Here is a 16,945-nt window from a genome sequence, read left to right as displayed (position 1 = left end):
CAATCAGAACGGTCATACAGCTAGCACACAACCAATCAGAGAATCCAATGGCTCAGACGGCCGACAGCCCTCCTCCTCAGACTTCGCATGTTGAATCGGAGCAGAAAACGTCCTCGTGGCTCCGAAAGCTTTCAACGCAGCTGAACACACCGAACAGATTTGCCCTCGTCCGAGTCTCCCCAAACGCTTCAGACGTCCAACGGTTGGGCCGGTGTGTCCCTGCCTTCATATTACTGGGAACAGTACAGTTCCCAGCAGTTAATAACGCCCAACGCCTGAACCCCTCCTGCTGGGCATCTGCAACACACAAGAGGACAAGCAAACAGCCCAACAGCACAAGATGCATGGCTGTCACAACGTTAAAGAAGAAAACAATCAGGTTGGGGTCCACGTTCAGAATTACCAATCTCGATCAGTGGAAAAATGCCCAAATTGGCCCGATCCCGATCCTGCAGATTGGTACTTCTAACAAACACAAACTTGATGTCATCACCTCCTGTTCATTACATGCACGACCACAACTGACAGACTTTACTCCATCAAAGTAATATTCATCTTTCAACCAGTTTGTTGTTTTCTTTCACTTTTTGAAAATATTTTATTACTGTTGTGAGAAAAACTATGTCAGTAAACAAACAAAGGACTTTGGAGCAGTAAATACAGTATTAATAAACTGCATTAATAAACTATATATTAACTATATTAATTAAACTTTAACTATATATATTAACTTTTTTATCTACTTCTATTTTTTCCAATACCTGTTCATAATGATATTTATATTGTCAAACAAAGAGCTGCTATCTGTGTTTCTTTGTTTCTGAAACAATGACAATAAACATCTATTCTATTGATACTGAACTTCATAAATAAACTATATGAATGAACTTTATAAATAAACAAGTGTTGAACAGAAGATAAACCCCTTTTAATGATACATTTCATCATAAACATTCAAAACAATTTGATCAGATCAATAAAGTAATTGTTGAATACAAGTTAAGATATTAATATTTGTTATCAGATCAATCAAACATCAGAAATATGAGCTGACTGTCATTCAGTCATGCGACTCTCCTCAGCCAGACGCTGCTCTTCATCTTCATCATCATCATCGTCATCATCATCAGTGGGGGGGCGAGTACGGTTAAAGAAACCCAGCTACACACACACACACACACACACACACACACACACACACACACACGTGTTAATCAAGCATTAATTCATGTTTTATTAACTCAGGATAAGTGGAATAAAATAAAGTGTTTCTCATTCGACCTATGATTGTTCAGATCAATACATTTATTGACTTTATTGATTGTTACCTTCCAGAAGACGACACTGAGCATGCTCAGGAGAAGAAGTCCGGAGACGACTGATAGGACGATGTAGCCAATAGGAATGTTTTTCTCTCCGTCAGGAGGACGCCAGGACACACTGAGATGAGTCTGCACACAAACACACACACACAGTAGTAAAAATGACTGGAGTTCAGTTGTTGATCTGTGTGTGCGTGTGTGCGTGGGCAGGCACCTGTGTGTGTCCACTTGGCAGCAGCAGCAGCTGCACCTTTGATGATGCATTGATGACATCATAGGAGGCAGAGGAGACGAGTTCATAGTTCAGGTAGGGAGTCTGTACAAAGAGACAGGAAGTGAAAGTAGTGGTGTCTGTGTGTGTGTGTGTGTGTGTGTGTGTGTGTGTGTGTGTGTGTGTGTGTGTACCTGTGCAAGTGTGTGTGTCCACAGTCTGGCTGATATTCGGATGACAGCGCTAAAGCTCCGCCCCAACGCTATGACATCACACACAAACCTAATACACCCTGTGTCACTGCTGCTGCAGTTCTACACACACACAAACACACACACACACACACACACACACACACACACACTAGGTTTATTTTAATTTAAGCTCATGATGCTTGAATTTTATTAGATAAATCTAATGAATGTGTTTCTGTTTATTTACCACATGAACAGTTTGACTGTGTGAGTTTGTCTCCTCCTGCTGGATCAACGGAGAAACTACAGACACTCTGGACGAGTTACTGAGCAGCTGCAGAGAGACAGACAGGTCAGAGAGGCAGACAGGTCAGAGACAGACAGGTCAGAGAGAGACAGGTCAGAGAGGCAGACAGGTCAGAGACAGACAGGTCAGAGAGAGACAGGTCAGAGAGGCAGACAGGTCAGAGACAGACAGGTCAGAGAGAGACAGGTCAGAGAGGCAGACAGGTCAGAGACAGACAGGTCAGAGACAGACAGGTCAGAGAGGCAGAGCCTGTCTGTCTCTGACCTGTCTGAGACAGACAGGTCAGAGAGGCAGACAGGTCGGAGAGAGACAGGTCAGAGAGGCAGACAGGTCAGAGACAGACAGGTCAGAGAGGCAGACAGGTCGGAGAGAGACAGGTCAGAGAGGCAGACAGGTCAGAGACAGACAGGTCAGAGAGGCAGACAGGTCGGAGAGAGACAGACAGGTCAGAGAGGCAGACAGGTCGGAGAGAGACAGGTCAGAGAGGCAGACAGGTCAGAGACAGACAGGTCAGAGACAGACAGGTCAGAGAGGCAGACAGGTCGGAGAGAGACAGGTCAGAGAGGCAGACAGGTCAGAGACAGACAGGTCAGAGAGGCAGACAGGTCGGAGAGAGACAGGTCAGAGAGGCAGACAGGTCAGAGACAGACAGGTCAGAGAGGCAGACAGGTCAGAGACAGACAGGTCAGAGAGGCAGACAGGTCAGAGACAGACAGGTCAGAGACAGACAGGTCAGAGAGGCAGACAGGTCGGAGAGAGACAGGTCAGAGAGGCAGACAGGTCGGAGAGAGACAGGTCAGAGAGGCAGACAGGTCAGAGAGGCAGAGCCTGTCTGTCTCTCTGACCTGTCTGAGACAGACAGGTCAGAGAGACAAATCAGAGACAGACAGGTCAGAGAGGCAGAGCCTGTCTGTCTCTCTGACCTGTCTGAGACAGACAGGTCAGAGAGACAAATCAGAGACAGACAGGTCAGAGAGGCAGACAGGTCAGAGAGGCAGACAGGTCAGAGACAGACAGGTCAGAGAGGCAGACAGGTCAGAGAGAGACAGGTCAGAGACAGACAGGTCAGAGAGAGACAGGTCAGAGAGGCAGACAGGTCAGAGAGGCAGACAGACAGACAGACAGCTTTTGGACCTTGAAGGGGTCTAACTGTGATGCATTCAGGGTCCTGCAGCTCAGTGATTCTTCTGAAGCATTGGAGAAGACGTAGAGCAGGAAGTGATGTCGCCATGTGGAGGGGAAGTCCACTGTCAGCCGGGCGTTAACCGCACTGGGACCCTGGTTCCTCAGCTACACACCGATATCATCAATATCACCGATATCATCAATATCAGACATTTTATTAATATCATCAGTCAGATCAATATAATACATTGGGTTACATTCAGGTTCGCATACAATGTTAGCAGTACTAGGTGCTAACTTAGCAACAAGTTAGCATTACTCATTTTCCTGATTGTTATCAATGGGTGCAGCTTGTTATTGATCATCTGACGTGATCAAGTGACAGAAGCAGACCAGCAGGGTTCAGTGTGTCTCCCCCCCCCCCTCATGTCCTCCAGCAGACGACCCACACAGACTCCCTGATGTTTGAGACTGTGCTTACATCAGTCTCACACCTGGGTTACCTGTCTCACTACACCTGTCTGGTTCCTGGTCCCTGGAGAAGGGTCAGATCCAGAACTCTTAACTAGAGGGTTCAGATTCATAGAGGTGATGAAGCCTCACCTGGGACCAGGTAAATGACCCCTACCTCACCTCGTACACGTGTTCCACCAGTGGACCCACGTCCTCTAAACTCCCAGGATGCTCTGCAGGAAGCCAATCAGGGAGAGGCAGGACCACTTCAGGAGGGGAGGAGCCACTAGAATCACAAAGAGACATCATTCAGTCTGTAGATCAATCGATCAGTCAGCCTTTATTGATACTCCAGAGATAATTTATTATTGATTGACGATTGTTTTACCCTCTGATCTCCAACGACGCCTCAGCTTTCACCTGAACCTCCACTGAGACCTCGTTACTGCTGGAGTTCACTGAGTTCTTACTGAAAGACAGACAGGTCAGAGAGAAACACAGCCAGGTCAGACATACAGAGAGAGAGACAGGTTAGAAACAGACAAAAAACAGAAACACACAAACATGAAACTGTGTGTGTGACAGATTGTAAGTCATTGTGTCCTTGTTGTAAATTCAGCATTAAATCTTTCAGCTGAAGTTGTTTGTCTCCTTGTAAAAAGTGTCAGTTTGTGGCAGCATGTCTGTACCAGCCTGTCTGCTTCTGTGTCTAAAGTGCTAAAGTCTTACCTGCCAACATTGATGTTTAGTGTTGTTGAGTTGGAGACACTTTATAAACTCTGTGAAACTCTGTCTCTGACTCATTCTGCATTATTTGGACCTTCTTGTTCATTCAGCAAACATGAACTTCTTTCAACGCAGCTGAACACATGTGTAGAACACACTTCTACATGAACTTCTTTCTGTCTTTGTGTCTGTTTGTCTCAGTGATGGACGGGTTTGTTTCGTATAGATCAGGAAGTGACATCACATCACAGGTGGTCACTCAGATGCAGGTTAAAGCTCCTGTTTGTAAGATGGTAAAACTGACACTTTGGGTTTCCCAACTCGTCAGATACTGACGCTTTCAGACGGCGGCCGACCCGACCTACAATCCTAAAGCGTCAGTATCTGACGAGTTGGGAAACCCAAAGCGTCAGTTTTACCATCTTACAAACAGGAGCTTTAATGTAGCTGTGAACTGACAGACACTGAGCTGAACACTGATTGATCACTAAGGACGGAGATGACAGCAGGTGTGAACAGGTTTAGTTCGTACCTCCTGATTTTCAGATTGAAGGTGATGTGACTCTCCACCTCCTCCAGATGGCCCACACTGAACAGAAGACCTGTCTGCAGCTGAGGGCAGAGAGACAGACAGTTATATTTATGTGTGTGTATGTGTTACTACTGATTTAGCTGTGTGTGTGTGTGTGTGTGTTACAGTGTGTCCTTGTCTCATGGGGTTGCCGAGGTCACAGGTCACAATGACAGTCTGATTCTCCTTCCTCTGAACACACACCAGTCTGTTAACACCCTGCGGACGACAAAGAACACAGAGTAAATAATATCAATCTGTGTGTGTGTGTGTGTGTGTGTGTGTGTGTGTGTGTGTGCGCGTGTGTGTGCCTGCGCATCACCTGACTGCTCTGGAAGTGTGTGTGTTCTGGGATTTGGACCACCAGCTCAGTTTCGTACGCTCCCTCACCGTCATTCTGCGCCGACACAGACAACAACACCGACTGATCCCCACCGACCAATACACTGTCTGACAGGCTAAAACACACGCACACACACACACACACACACACACACACGGTTAAATATGTAGTAACAGTAGTGAGTCAAACAACAGATAATCTGTGTTTATGGTGCAATGCCATGTTATCATTGTCCCACTTGTTATCTGTCCTGTTTGTAGTCACTCAGTTTCCCTGTTTGGGATTGTGTAGTCTCAGAGAGATCATGTGCACAACACACGAGGCACAGCAGCTTCACCTTATTAATGATCTAGTCTGCTGACGCTTGGACAGAATGGATCCAGATCTGATGATAACTCAGGTTCTGTGTTCAGGTTGGAGTAAAGCAGCTCCTGATAAATCCTGAGCTCCATCAGAGCTGTCAGAAAATGTTCATTTTATTTCCTGTCATGTTTCTGACAGCAGCATTTTAGCCTTAATGCTTAAATGTGTCACAATATTCGTTAGCACTAGAATAACTGTTTATTGTTGTTTACTGGTGTGTGTGTGTGTGTTAATGACTCACGGCTCAGCAGTCAGCTTCAGGTCAGGAACACAGATGTTGTCGTCTCCACAGTTCAGAATGATCCTGGTCTACACACACATACACTTAAAAATATAGTATATAGTGTGTGTGTGTGTGTGTGTGTGTGTGTGTGTGTGTGTGTGTGTGTGTCAGACTCACCTGTGCAGATGCATGTGTTTGTCCGTGCAGCAAAGCATGCTGGGTAGTGTTGAGGAGGCTGATGTTGACGGTGATGAAGATTGGGCTCAACTTATCTTGAACATCCTCTTCAGACTGTGTGCGCACACACACACACACACACACACACACACACACACACACAGGTGTGACTCTGCACTTCTTCTTCATGTGTTTTTGTTCTGTCACTCACTCACCCTCAAGTAGGCGGTCTGATTAATGCAGGCCACGCCCACCTCACTCTGGACCGTCAGTCTCACGGTCTCCTGTGGCTGGTTGGTCGACAGCAGCAGTGTCCGTCTTGCCATTGGCTGCTTCATCTTGTCCAACTGTAGCTCCACCCCCAGGACTGCCTCAACCAATCAGCAGGCAGACAGACAGAACAACCTGAGTATCTGTATGAGTAAATGCAGGTGAGAACAAATGTGTGAGGTGTGTTTACCTGTCTGCTGTGGGATTCTGTGACCAGACAGGTGGACACACACCTGGATGACAAAACTGTGGAGAGGAAAGAACATTTCCAGGGAAAAAGAACACGTTAAGGCTGCCTGATCAGTCTGATCTGTACATGGGACATCTATTGCATGTCTGTCCATCCTGGAGAGTTAGAAGTTTGTCTCAGAACAGAGGACGTCACTGTACTGATTGGAAAGCTCTCAGTCAGTCTGTTAGTTAATTAGTCAGTTGGTTAGTTGGTTATAACATAGCTAGTTACCAGGTCACAGGTGTGTTTTCTCGTTGACACAGTTTGTCCTCTGGATTCAGGAAGTCTGGCAACAGAGAGAGAGAAACTCTGGACCGGATCACTGCTCTGGATCTGAACACATGAAAACATTAGTCACATACAGTACGTTTACATGCACACCTTAGTCAGATTACAGCCATAGTTCGACTATGCTGCTCAATCAGACAACTGCAATTGTCCGAGTATACATGCCGGTGAGAAAATGAGATTATTGTCTGAAGCATGTCATACCCGGTACGCTAGGTGGCGCTGTACCCATTTCAACTAGTGGTAACAGAAACACCTCCGACTGACCTCTTTACGTCACCAGCAACAACAAACTGCCTCGACATTCCAGAAAGATGGCGTATGAAGAGCGAGATGAAGCTACATCTTTAATGTAATCTTACATTACGTATATGGTGTACATGATAATTACACAAACTAGATGCACAATGGTGCACTTGCTTGCGGTTATTTCGGAGGAAAGATGCCGTCGCCGCTGTCCTTCTATTTCCGGCTCACGGCCCCGGGGAAAGAAATCTCGAGCCTGCACAGAACGCGAAATGCGACTATCAATCGAATAATCTAGGTGTTTTAATCCGACTATGAGAAATCTGATCCGGTCCGATTTCAGTCAGACTAAGGTGTATACATGCATCTTTAAAATCCAATCATAGTCGGATTAACACAGTAATTCGGTTTTCTCGAGTGTCATGTAAACACACTTAATATCATCATGAGATGTCACAGCTGAGAGCAGTGATGTCACTGAGGTTCACTCTGACCAAAGGTGAGGGCTAAGCAGGTGAGTGTTTCAGTGAGTTCTGTGCCAACAGTTTATTTTCCTGAATTGATCTTTCCCTTCAATCAATTCTTCTGTTAAAACATTCCAGAACACCTGATTAATATGATCACCTTTCTCCTACCTGTAGAGGAAAGCTCGGTCTGCAGCCCACGCTCCAACCAGCAGGTCTAAAACACACAGACAGTGACACTGGCGATTGAACACCGATTACGGATCACTGACTATTGATCATCATTTGCTATTTACTGATTGCTGATCTGCTCTGATGCATAATTTTTGAACGTACCTGGGTATCCATTGTTGTCTATATCAGCCCCGCCTCTCAGAGTAAAGCCAAATGCCATTTTGTTGCTTTGCAACGGGCTATCAATCACCTGGGAGGGTGTGGCTGACAGACCATCAATGTTGCCCAGGTAAATAAACACCTGGCCCTGCCTATTGTCTCCTGACCAAGGAGCCCCAACAGCAACATCTGTAGAGACAGTTGGATCATTGTTTGGTGATTTGCTTTTTACATAGGCAGTGGCGGTTCTACACGGGGGCCTACAGGGGCAAGTGCCCCTGTAAAAATGTCCCTGGTGGCGCGCAGGTGGTCGAGTGGTTAGAGCGCATGCCACATACGCAGCTGACCCCAGTTCGATTCCGGCCGGAGGTCCTTTGCTGCAGGTCACGTCCCCCTCTCTTTCCCATATTTCCTATCTGTCTACTGCTAAATAAAGGTGTCTATGCCGGAAAAAATCTTAAAAAAAAAAAAAAATGTCCCTGGCCCCCGCTGTGGCCCCCCCTGAGCTATGATAAAATTAAAAGGAAATAAATTGATCAAGTTATTTTACAAGCTAGCGCCAAAAGTGGAACTAATGTGACTCAACATTATACACGGATTAATTAGAGTGACGCGCCCAATGAGAATGAGGACAACAGCAACAACTTTTGAAGAGAGGAGCCGCTAATGTCTTGTTGCAAGAGGCGAAGGTAAGCAAAACGATTTCATCCCGTCAAGTGATTTGTTGCACGTTACTGTTGTTCCTCACTCCGATAAGAAAATCAAGTTTGTAAATGTCTGGTTTCGCTATGTTTAAATATGGAAGCAAACTCACTGAAGCAGAAGCAAGTATCCGAATGTCACTATCCTAGCTAGTTCTACACAATGTCATTACAATTCATAGTACAGTGTGTCCATAAAATTGCGTCATTAATATGGAATTCTTATGTTAAAAAAATAAACAAATACTTGCCCTACATTTTAAAATACATGCATACATGAGTAAATAAATGTTGTTTATAGTTGTGCCCTATTTACTGTGCATCTTTCCACAGATATCAGCAAGTCCAAGAACGATGTAGCAGTGCAGCCCAAGCTGAACATATTCTCAACCACTCTGATGGGGGACAGGAGACGGAGCTTTAGGCCAGACTGGTATGAGGGGGTCAGGGGTCCATGCCCACCTTTTGCAGCATTGATGGCCCTACCTCATTGTTTCATTGGATGCACTCTCTATGTACAAAATAAACTTTTGTATGATTTTAATGTAAAGCAAAATTAAAGTGTTTAATGTTTAAATATCATTTGTTTCCGTTTTTTATATGTGCCCCTCTGATTAAACACTGGCCCCCCAGGAACATTTGTCTAGAACCGCCATAGATCACCACTGGCCATGTTAGCTACTGTCATTAGCCACATAGAAAATGTACTTGCATTACGATAGCATTTTTCCACGCAATGCACTTTACAACACGTTTTAGTTCATTCCAACAGGTCACATTCACCCATTCGCACAGCGATGGCAGAGGCCATGATACCACACAAGGTGCCAACCTGCTCATCAGGAGTATTTTTGGGGTTCAGGATCTTGCACAAGGAAGCTTCTACATCAGGCAGCCAGGAATTCGATCTGGGATTCTGATAACTGGATGACTCGCTCTACCACCTAAGCTATAGCTTCCCTGCATGAACTGCAATAACTACATTAGCTACACTAACCATATTAGCTACATTAGCCACATTCACTACATTAGCAACACTAGCTGCATAAGCCCCATGCTTGGTGGTGGTGGAGCTGCAAAGGAACATGTCAGCCATTTTTTTATTTCTCATCAGAAGGCATCGGCTAAAATTCTTTAAACTGGTTACCGTGGTAACCATCCATGTCCAGGTCACCCAGCACAGCAAGAGCGGAGCCAAACCGCCCATATAGAGAGAGGCCGATCAGTGATTGGTCTGGCTGGGAGGAAAAGGAGGATCCTCTTCTCTGCAGATACAAAAGCACCTGGAAAATAATTATAGTGTTGAGCAGTCTGACCATAAAGTGACAAGAAACAACTTCAATAACATCAGAACACTTATTTTATCACAGACTGACTGATGCTGAAAGAGACGAGAGGAAGACTCATTGAGACAAGTAAAGACTTGTAAAGAGGGTTTGGGTTAGGAGTCTGGAGTAATGTGACAGATCAGCAACAGAGATGAACTCAACCTGTCCTCGCTCCTGTAGCTGCTCCATCACTTTGTCCATGAAGAGAGGAGCACCAATCAACACGTCGTCTAGACTGCAAACACACACACACACACACACACACACACAGTTACTCTGACATTAACACACAGTTGATGCTCTACATGTTGACACACCGTCCGTCTCTCCCTCTGTCCTCACCCGTCACTGTTGACGTCAGCTACAGCCACACTGTGTCCAAAGTATGACGCCACCTACAGGAGACACCACCTTGTCACACTCCCCTCCAAACTGCAGCAGGTAGATTCATGTTTCTGATGACATCACACTCTCACCTGAGCTCCCTGGAAGCTGTGGGAGACTATCAGTGATCCTCTGCTCCGCCCATCATAAATCAACACCTGTAACACACACACAAAACATATATTTACAGTATCTCACAAAAGTGAGTACACCCCTCACATTTTTGTAAATATTGTATCATATCTTTTCATGGGACAACACTGAAGAAATGACACTTTGCTACAATGTACAGTAGTAGTGGGTGTACAGCTTGTATAACAGTGTATATTTACTGTACCCTCAAAATAACAACACACAGCCATTAATGTCTGAACCGCTGGCAACAAAAGTGAGTGCACCCCTAAGTGAAAATATCCAAATTGGGCCCAATTAGCCATTTTCCCTCCCTGGTGTCATGTCACTCGTTAGTGTTATGAGGTCTCAGATATGAATGGGGAGCAGGTGTGTTAAATTTGGTGTTATCGCTCTCACACTCTCATACTGGTCACTGGAAGTTCAACATGGCACCTCATGGCAAATAACTCTCTGAGGATCTGAAAAACAGAATTGTTGCTCCCCATAAAGATGGCCGAGGCTGTAAGAAGACTGTCAACACCCTGAAACTGAGCTGCAGCACGGTGGCCAAGGCCAGACAGCGGTTTAACAGGACAGGTTCCACTCAGAACAGGCCTCGCCATGGTCGACCAAAGAAGTTGAGTGTACGTGCTCAGCGCCATATCCAGAGGTTATCTTTGGAAAATAGACGTATGAGTGCTGCCAGCATTGCTGCAGAGGTTGCATGGGTGGAGTCAGCCTGTCAGTGCTCAGACCATACACTGCACACTGCAGCAAACTGATCTGCATGGCTTTCGCCCCAGAAGGAAGCCTCTTCTAAAGATGATGCACAAGAAAGCCCAGAAACAGTTTACTGAAGACAAGCAGACTAAGGACATGGATTACTGGAACCATGTCCTGTGTACTGATCAAGAAAAACTCATTTGGTTCAGATGGTGTTGAGCATGTGTGGCGGCAACCAGGCGAGGAGTACAAAGACAAGTGTGTCTTGCCTACAGTCAAGCATGGTGATGGGAGAGTCATGGTCTGTGGCTGCATGAGTGCTGCTGGCACGGAGGAGCTACAGTTCATTGAGGGAACCATGAATGCCAACATGTACTGTGACACACTGAAACAGAGCATGATCCCCTCCCTGCAGAAACTGGGCCGCAGGGCAGAATTCCAACAACCCCAAACACACCTCCAAGACGACCGCTGCCTTGCTAAAGAGGCTGAGGGTAAAGGTGATGGACTGGCCAAGCATGTCTCCAGACCTAAACCCTACTGAACATTTGTGGGGCGTCCTCAAACGGAAGGTGGAGGAGCGCAAGGTCTCTAACATCCACCAGCTCCATGACGTCATCATGGAGGAGTGGACGAGGATTCCAGAGGCAACCTGTGAAGCTCTGGTGAACTCCAGACCCAAGAGTCTCCAGGCAGTGCTGGAGACTACTGGTGGCCACACAAAATATTGATGCTTTGACCCAATTTGGACATTTTCACTTAGGAGAGTACTCAGCAGGGTTTCCTCTACATGTAATTGACTGTGGCGCACCGCCACGGCAAAATAAAAGCCGCCACACCTTAAAAATTCAGGCATAAATAAATCTAGTGTTAGAGAAAGGAAATATTTTACCGTCGTCTTCCACCGCAGTATTTGACGTTAACTAGCATGTTGGACATTTAGCTTGATAATTAGCTAGAGGATTAAAATGGTCACTTAGAGCAGAGTCCTGCACGGGTCTTATTTTGCAAACCAGCCCGAACCCGCCATATATATAACCGCAACCGACCCGTTTTCCGACAGTAGCACAAATTACATTCCGTACCCGAGCCGACCCGCTATAAATTGATACCGACGTCCGAAGGAAAATTGGACGGACGCAATTTTTCAAAGTGAAAGTAAGCCAGCGTGGGGAATGGGAGTTCTGGGAGGGCGCAAGCACGCATTAATGAGCTCATATGAAATATAAATGCTTATCATTTGTGTCGCTAATAATGACTGATGATAAGTGACGCCTTGAAAATGGCAATCGTAAAACCCGACCCGCCTCTCCAGGCGTCCGACCCGATCGCATCTGTGTCCGACACAGTACAATATTTTTCACCCGTGCAGGACTCTGACTTGGATAACTCCTCTCTTGAAACAAATAATAAAAATATTTCTTTACAACATGAATGTTCATTCCAAGCCCATGCGTTCATGATGGCTGTGTGAGAGCATTCCCTAAATAGCCTATGACATAAGTAAGTACCCCCCCCCACCAGCGCCACAGTCTCAGAAAATACTGGAGGAAACACTGACTCAGTGTTGTTGCCAGTGGTTTAGGCATTAATGGCTGTGTGTTGAGTTATTTTAAGGGGGACAAAAAATTTACACTGTTATACAAGCTGTACACCCACTACTACTGTACATTGCAGCAAAGTGTCATTTCTTCAGTGTTGTCCCATGAAAAGATATGATACAATATTTACAAAAATGTGAGGGGTGTACTCACTTTTGTGAAATATTATCTGTGTGTGTGTGTATAAATGTCTGTGTGCGTGTCTGTCTGTGTGTGTGTGTCTGTGTGTGTGTACTTATGGTAGAGAAATGAACATTCGATTCACAGACAGTAGCCCTGGTGGACATTCCTGCATTCAGCATGCCAATTGCACGCTGTGCATTGTGCTGTGTGATAAAACTGCACATTTTAAAGTGGTCTTTTATTGTAAGTATGTATATATATATACACATATATATATATACATATACACATATATATGTGTATGTGTATATACATATATATGTGTATGTATATATATATGTGTATATATATATATATATATATATACACATATATATATATACATATACACATATATATGTGTATGTGTATATACATATATATGTGTATGTGTATATATATATGTGTATATATATATATATGTGTATATATATATATATATATATATACACATATATATATATACATATACACATATATATGTGTATGTGTATATACATATATATGGGTATGTGTATATATATATATATGTGTATGTGTATATATATATGTGTATGTGTATATATATATATATGTGTATGTATATATATATTATATATATATATAGTGTCTATATATATATATATCTCTATATATATATATATACATATACTATATATATATATATGATCTATATATATATATATATATATATATACATACACATATATATATATATATACTATACATCTATATATATATATATACATACATATATATATATATCTATACACATCTATATATATATATACATACACATATTATATATATATATATATATACTATATATATCTATATATATATATATATATATATATATATATATATAATCCATTAGAATTAAAATAAAGTCTCACTCTGCCTGCTGTGTTTCTGTCATTTGGAACTCCAACCAGATGATCTGGAAACAAACATACAATCATTCACATATTTTTTCATTTCATTTCATCTCATTTTATTTTTTTCTTAAATTAACCTGGTGTGGAGTCTCCAGTCAGCTGACCACTGGCCACAGAGTAACCTGGTAGACACACACAAGGAACTTCATTCATTTTTCATCAGAGTTTAGAGAAGTGAATTCTCTCTTGTTCACCTTCATCGTTCACCATCACTGCCGAGTTTTGGTTTGACAAAGGTAACGAACAACTGATTAGCTGAAGCTCACACTGCCAGGTGCCAATTGTTGCTAGTTAGCAGAGGTCATTGTCTGAGCTGAAAATGTATCAGCAAAATAACATCAGCTGGGCTTTGGTTGGTTTTGGGTCAGATGATGCTACAGATGACCGCAGTGTTCCCAGTAAGTCCTGGGTAATGTATTCACAGTTGAAAGAAGTAGTGTCTTACAAATTAAGCCCCCTCAGCTCTACTCACCACGGTAAAGGTCATAGTCTCCCCTCTCATCTGACTGGCTGATGCTGGCTACAGAAGGGATAGGATTTTTGCTCAGCCCACTGTCGATGATGTCACTCACTGCCACTGTGATGACCTGCCCTGAAATCAACATGGTGGTCATGGCGTGATGTTTATATGCACGGAGACACCTGTTGATGTCTGTTGTCATGGTAACAGCATCATGTGTAGTTCACATCAGACTGTCAGACTCACAAACTGCCATAGATCTCAGCGTATGACAACAATAATATGATGATGAGGCTGTGATGTCATAACTAATGTGGTCGTCGGCCATGAGTCCATATTTGGTGCCTGTGATGTCTGTCAGTGACTAGCAGAGGTCTCGACTCACCCTGGAAATAAAAACTTCCTGGAGCTCCGAGCAGCAGCCGACCCTCCTGCAACACACACACACACACACACACACACAGTAACTTTATCAGATACTAAAACTGATGATTACTTGGTGTAAATAGATCCATCGTCATAGTAACTGCCTGGCTGGTCTAGATGATAAACGTCCTTCAGTTAATCAAAAACAACAAACACTTAATAACAGGTCCCTGTGACTCCGCCCACCACCACCTCACCTTGTTGATGTCAGTGCTGAAGCCGACCTCACAGTAGCGCTGGTCGTTATCTAGGCAACAAGAGAGAGGAGACAAGATAATAGACATGAAGAGTCCCTGGAGGTTTGACTGACTCTGGTGAGTGATGAAGTAAACCTGCAGGTAAACTGACTCAGGTGAGTGATGAAGTAAACCTGCAGGTAAACTGACTCTGGTGAGTGATGAAGTAAACCTGCAGGTAAACTGACTCAGGTGAGTGATGAAGTAAACCTGCAGGTAAACTGACTCTGGTGAGTGATGAAGTAAACCTGCAGGTAAACTGACTCAGGTGAGGGATGAAGTAAACGTGCAGGTAAAACGACTCAGGTGAGGCTTACGATTATTCACAAGTTTGTATGTTTCATCCATCATGCTTCCTTTGCAGGGGGAGAAGGAGGTGGAGCTTCCTGTCTTCTGGTCCAATAGGAGGCAGTTCCCCACAGGAGTTTTCCCTGATTCCGCTCCACGACTCTGAACGTTCCAATGAAAGAGCGGAGCACATGCCTGTCAAGAAAACACAGTAAGTGACAGCTGATTACAAACTGTTTGACTGTTGCATCATGGGATGGTTTTATTCTTCTATTCTTCTCTGTGGATCTGAGTTCAGACAACATGTTGGTTTAAGATCACAGAGACTGATGCAGACAGTAAGTGAGTTGTCAATGACATCATATAAAGGTGCACAGGTACAGGTATATGTGTGTGTGTGTGTGTGTGTGTGTGTGTGTGTGTGTGTGTGTGTGCTCTCACCAGCAATTGTGTGTCACTGACTGAACGAACTGTAGCTCCGAACCACTGATGGCTCTTAAAGGTATGAAAGAATAAACCAGAGCTGCTGTAGTTCTCATCACCTGAGACAGGTGAGACAGGTGAGGTAGGAAAATAAGTTTTATCATCATCATCAGCAGCAGCAGCAGCAGCAGCAGCAGCGTCAGAGACAGGTGACGCTGATTTTACCTAATTGGACCAACCACTGAATCATTGAGGAACAGATAGATCAGAAACTCACCTTCTAGGTCAAAGTCAATGATGTCACAGGTTCTGCCTCCAGGTGACCAGGGGCAGAGGAAAACGCTCCCTCCCTCTGTCACTCCTGATTGGCTGGTGTTGGCTTTAGGAGCTCCAATGACAACAAAGACACTGCAGAGGAACATTTACATTGTAATGTGAACCTTTAATGTCCTCAAGGATCTCTAAACTTCTTTTTCAAGGACCTCTGAACTTTGTCAAGGACGTGAAAAACATCTTCAAGGACCCAAAGAACTTCTTCAAAGAACTGAGAAATTCTTCAAAGACCCCAGAACTTCTGCAAGAACTGGACCCAAAGAACTTCCTGCATATTGTTGACCATGTTAATTAAAGGGTTAATGTAATGTTTTTCATGGTTGATTAAGGGTTAATTAAAAGTTGATTAATAGTTGATTCTTACCTGTTGTTGGAGGTGTGAAAGTCGAGGGAGAATCCAAAGAGACTTCCTGTCGGTCCACTGAACATCGCTGGTTCATCCAGCAGGTTCAGACACACACACATGCCGACACAGAGCAGCACACACACACATCTCAACACACACATCACACCTGTCTGTCTGTCTGTCCGTCTGTCTGTGTGCAGACTGAAGCAGTTCTCAGTCTACCTCATATATAAACCCCTCTGTGTATATGTGTGTGTTTGGGGATACGTGTGTGTGTGTGTGTGTGTGTGTGTTCCAGATGATTGACAGCTGTGTGTGTCAGTTGGTCCGCTCTGCTCGTCTGCTTCCTGTTGATAAGGAGCTTAAAATAAAAGCTTGTTATCTTTTTCTATTCTGAATTGTTCTGTTCATGTGTTTGTGGTGCGTTCAGGGACATCTCTCTTTGTCTGTTCATTAATCTCTCACATAGACACACAGAAGCCTCAAACTTTCATAGTGTCATTAATACGAGTGTGCTGAGGTGAAGGATCCCTTTTCCTGACATGAAAACACACCTGGATCAGGTTTCCTAACACCTGATCCAGGTGTGAAACGGGCCTCAAATACTCTACAATGACTTGCTGAGGGAGATGAG

General features: G+C 44.1%; 1 protein-coding gene across 3 annotated transcripts; it reads right to left on the bottom strand.

The window, feature by feature from the left end:
• Nucleotides 1-906: 906 nt before the first annotated feature.
• On the bottom strand, nucleotides 907-16,515 carry itga2b (integrin, alpha 2b). 3 transcript variants are annotated; one of them, XM_030408499.1, is made up of 31 exons: nucleotides 16,330-16,514; nucleotides 15,910-16,040; nucleotides 15,651-15,751; nucleotides 15,239-15,404; nucleotides 14,883-14,932; nucleotides 14,645-14,690; nucleotides 14,272-14,391; nucleotides 13,877-13,921; nucleotides 13,758-13,801; nucleotides 10,354-10,419; nucleotides 10,220-10,272; nucleotides 10,040-10,112; nucleotides 9,697-9,832; nucleotides 7,852-8,037; nucleotides 7,687-7,732; nucleotides 6,749-6,850; nucleotides 6,476-6,531; nucleotides 6,231-6,382; nucleotides 6,016-6,129; nucleotides 5,857-5,924; nucleotides 5,232-5,367; nucleotides 5,036-5,128; nucleotides 4,871-4,950; nucleotides 4,001-4,081; nucleotides 3,793-3,898; nucleotides 3,169-3,324; nucleotides 1,975-2,061; nucleotides 1,728-1,847; nucleotides 1,537-1,638; nucleotides 1,329-1,451; nucleotides 907-1,161 (listed from the first exon to the last, which is right to left on the bottom strand). In XM_030408499.1, the coding sequence occupies exons 1-31, from the start codon at nucleotides 16,470-16,472 to the stop codon at nucleotides 1,057-1,059; spliced, it is 3,087 nt and encodes a 1,028-aa protein (XP_030264359.1). In that variant the 5' UTR covers nucleotides 16,473-16,514; the 3' UTR covers nucleotides 907-1,056. The 3 variants fall into 3 exon arrangements, with proteins under 3 accessions (XP_030264359.1, XP_030264361.1, XP_030264360.1); XM_030408501.1 differs by lacking the exon at nucleotides 1,728-1,847 and having other exon boundaries at nucleotides 16,330-16,515; XM_030408500.1 differs by lacking the exon at nucleotides 13,877-13,921.
• Between the last annotated feature and the right edge of the window lie 430 nt (nucleotides 16,516-16,945).

Source organism: Sparus aurata, chromosome 23 (assembly GCF_900880675.1).
Source record: "Sparus aurata chromosome 23, fSpaAur1.1, whole genome shotgun sequence".
NCBI classification, from domain to species: Eukaryota; Metazoa; Chordata; class Actinopteri; order Spariformes; family Sparidae; genus Sparus; species Sparus aurata.
Note: the sequence above shows the minus strand (reverse complement) of the source record. Positions and strands in the feature narration are given on the sequence as shown.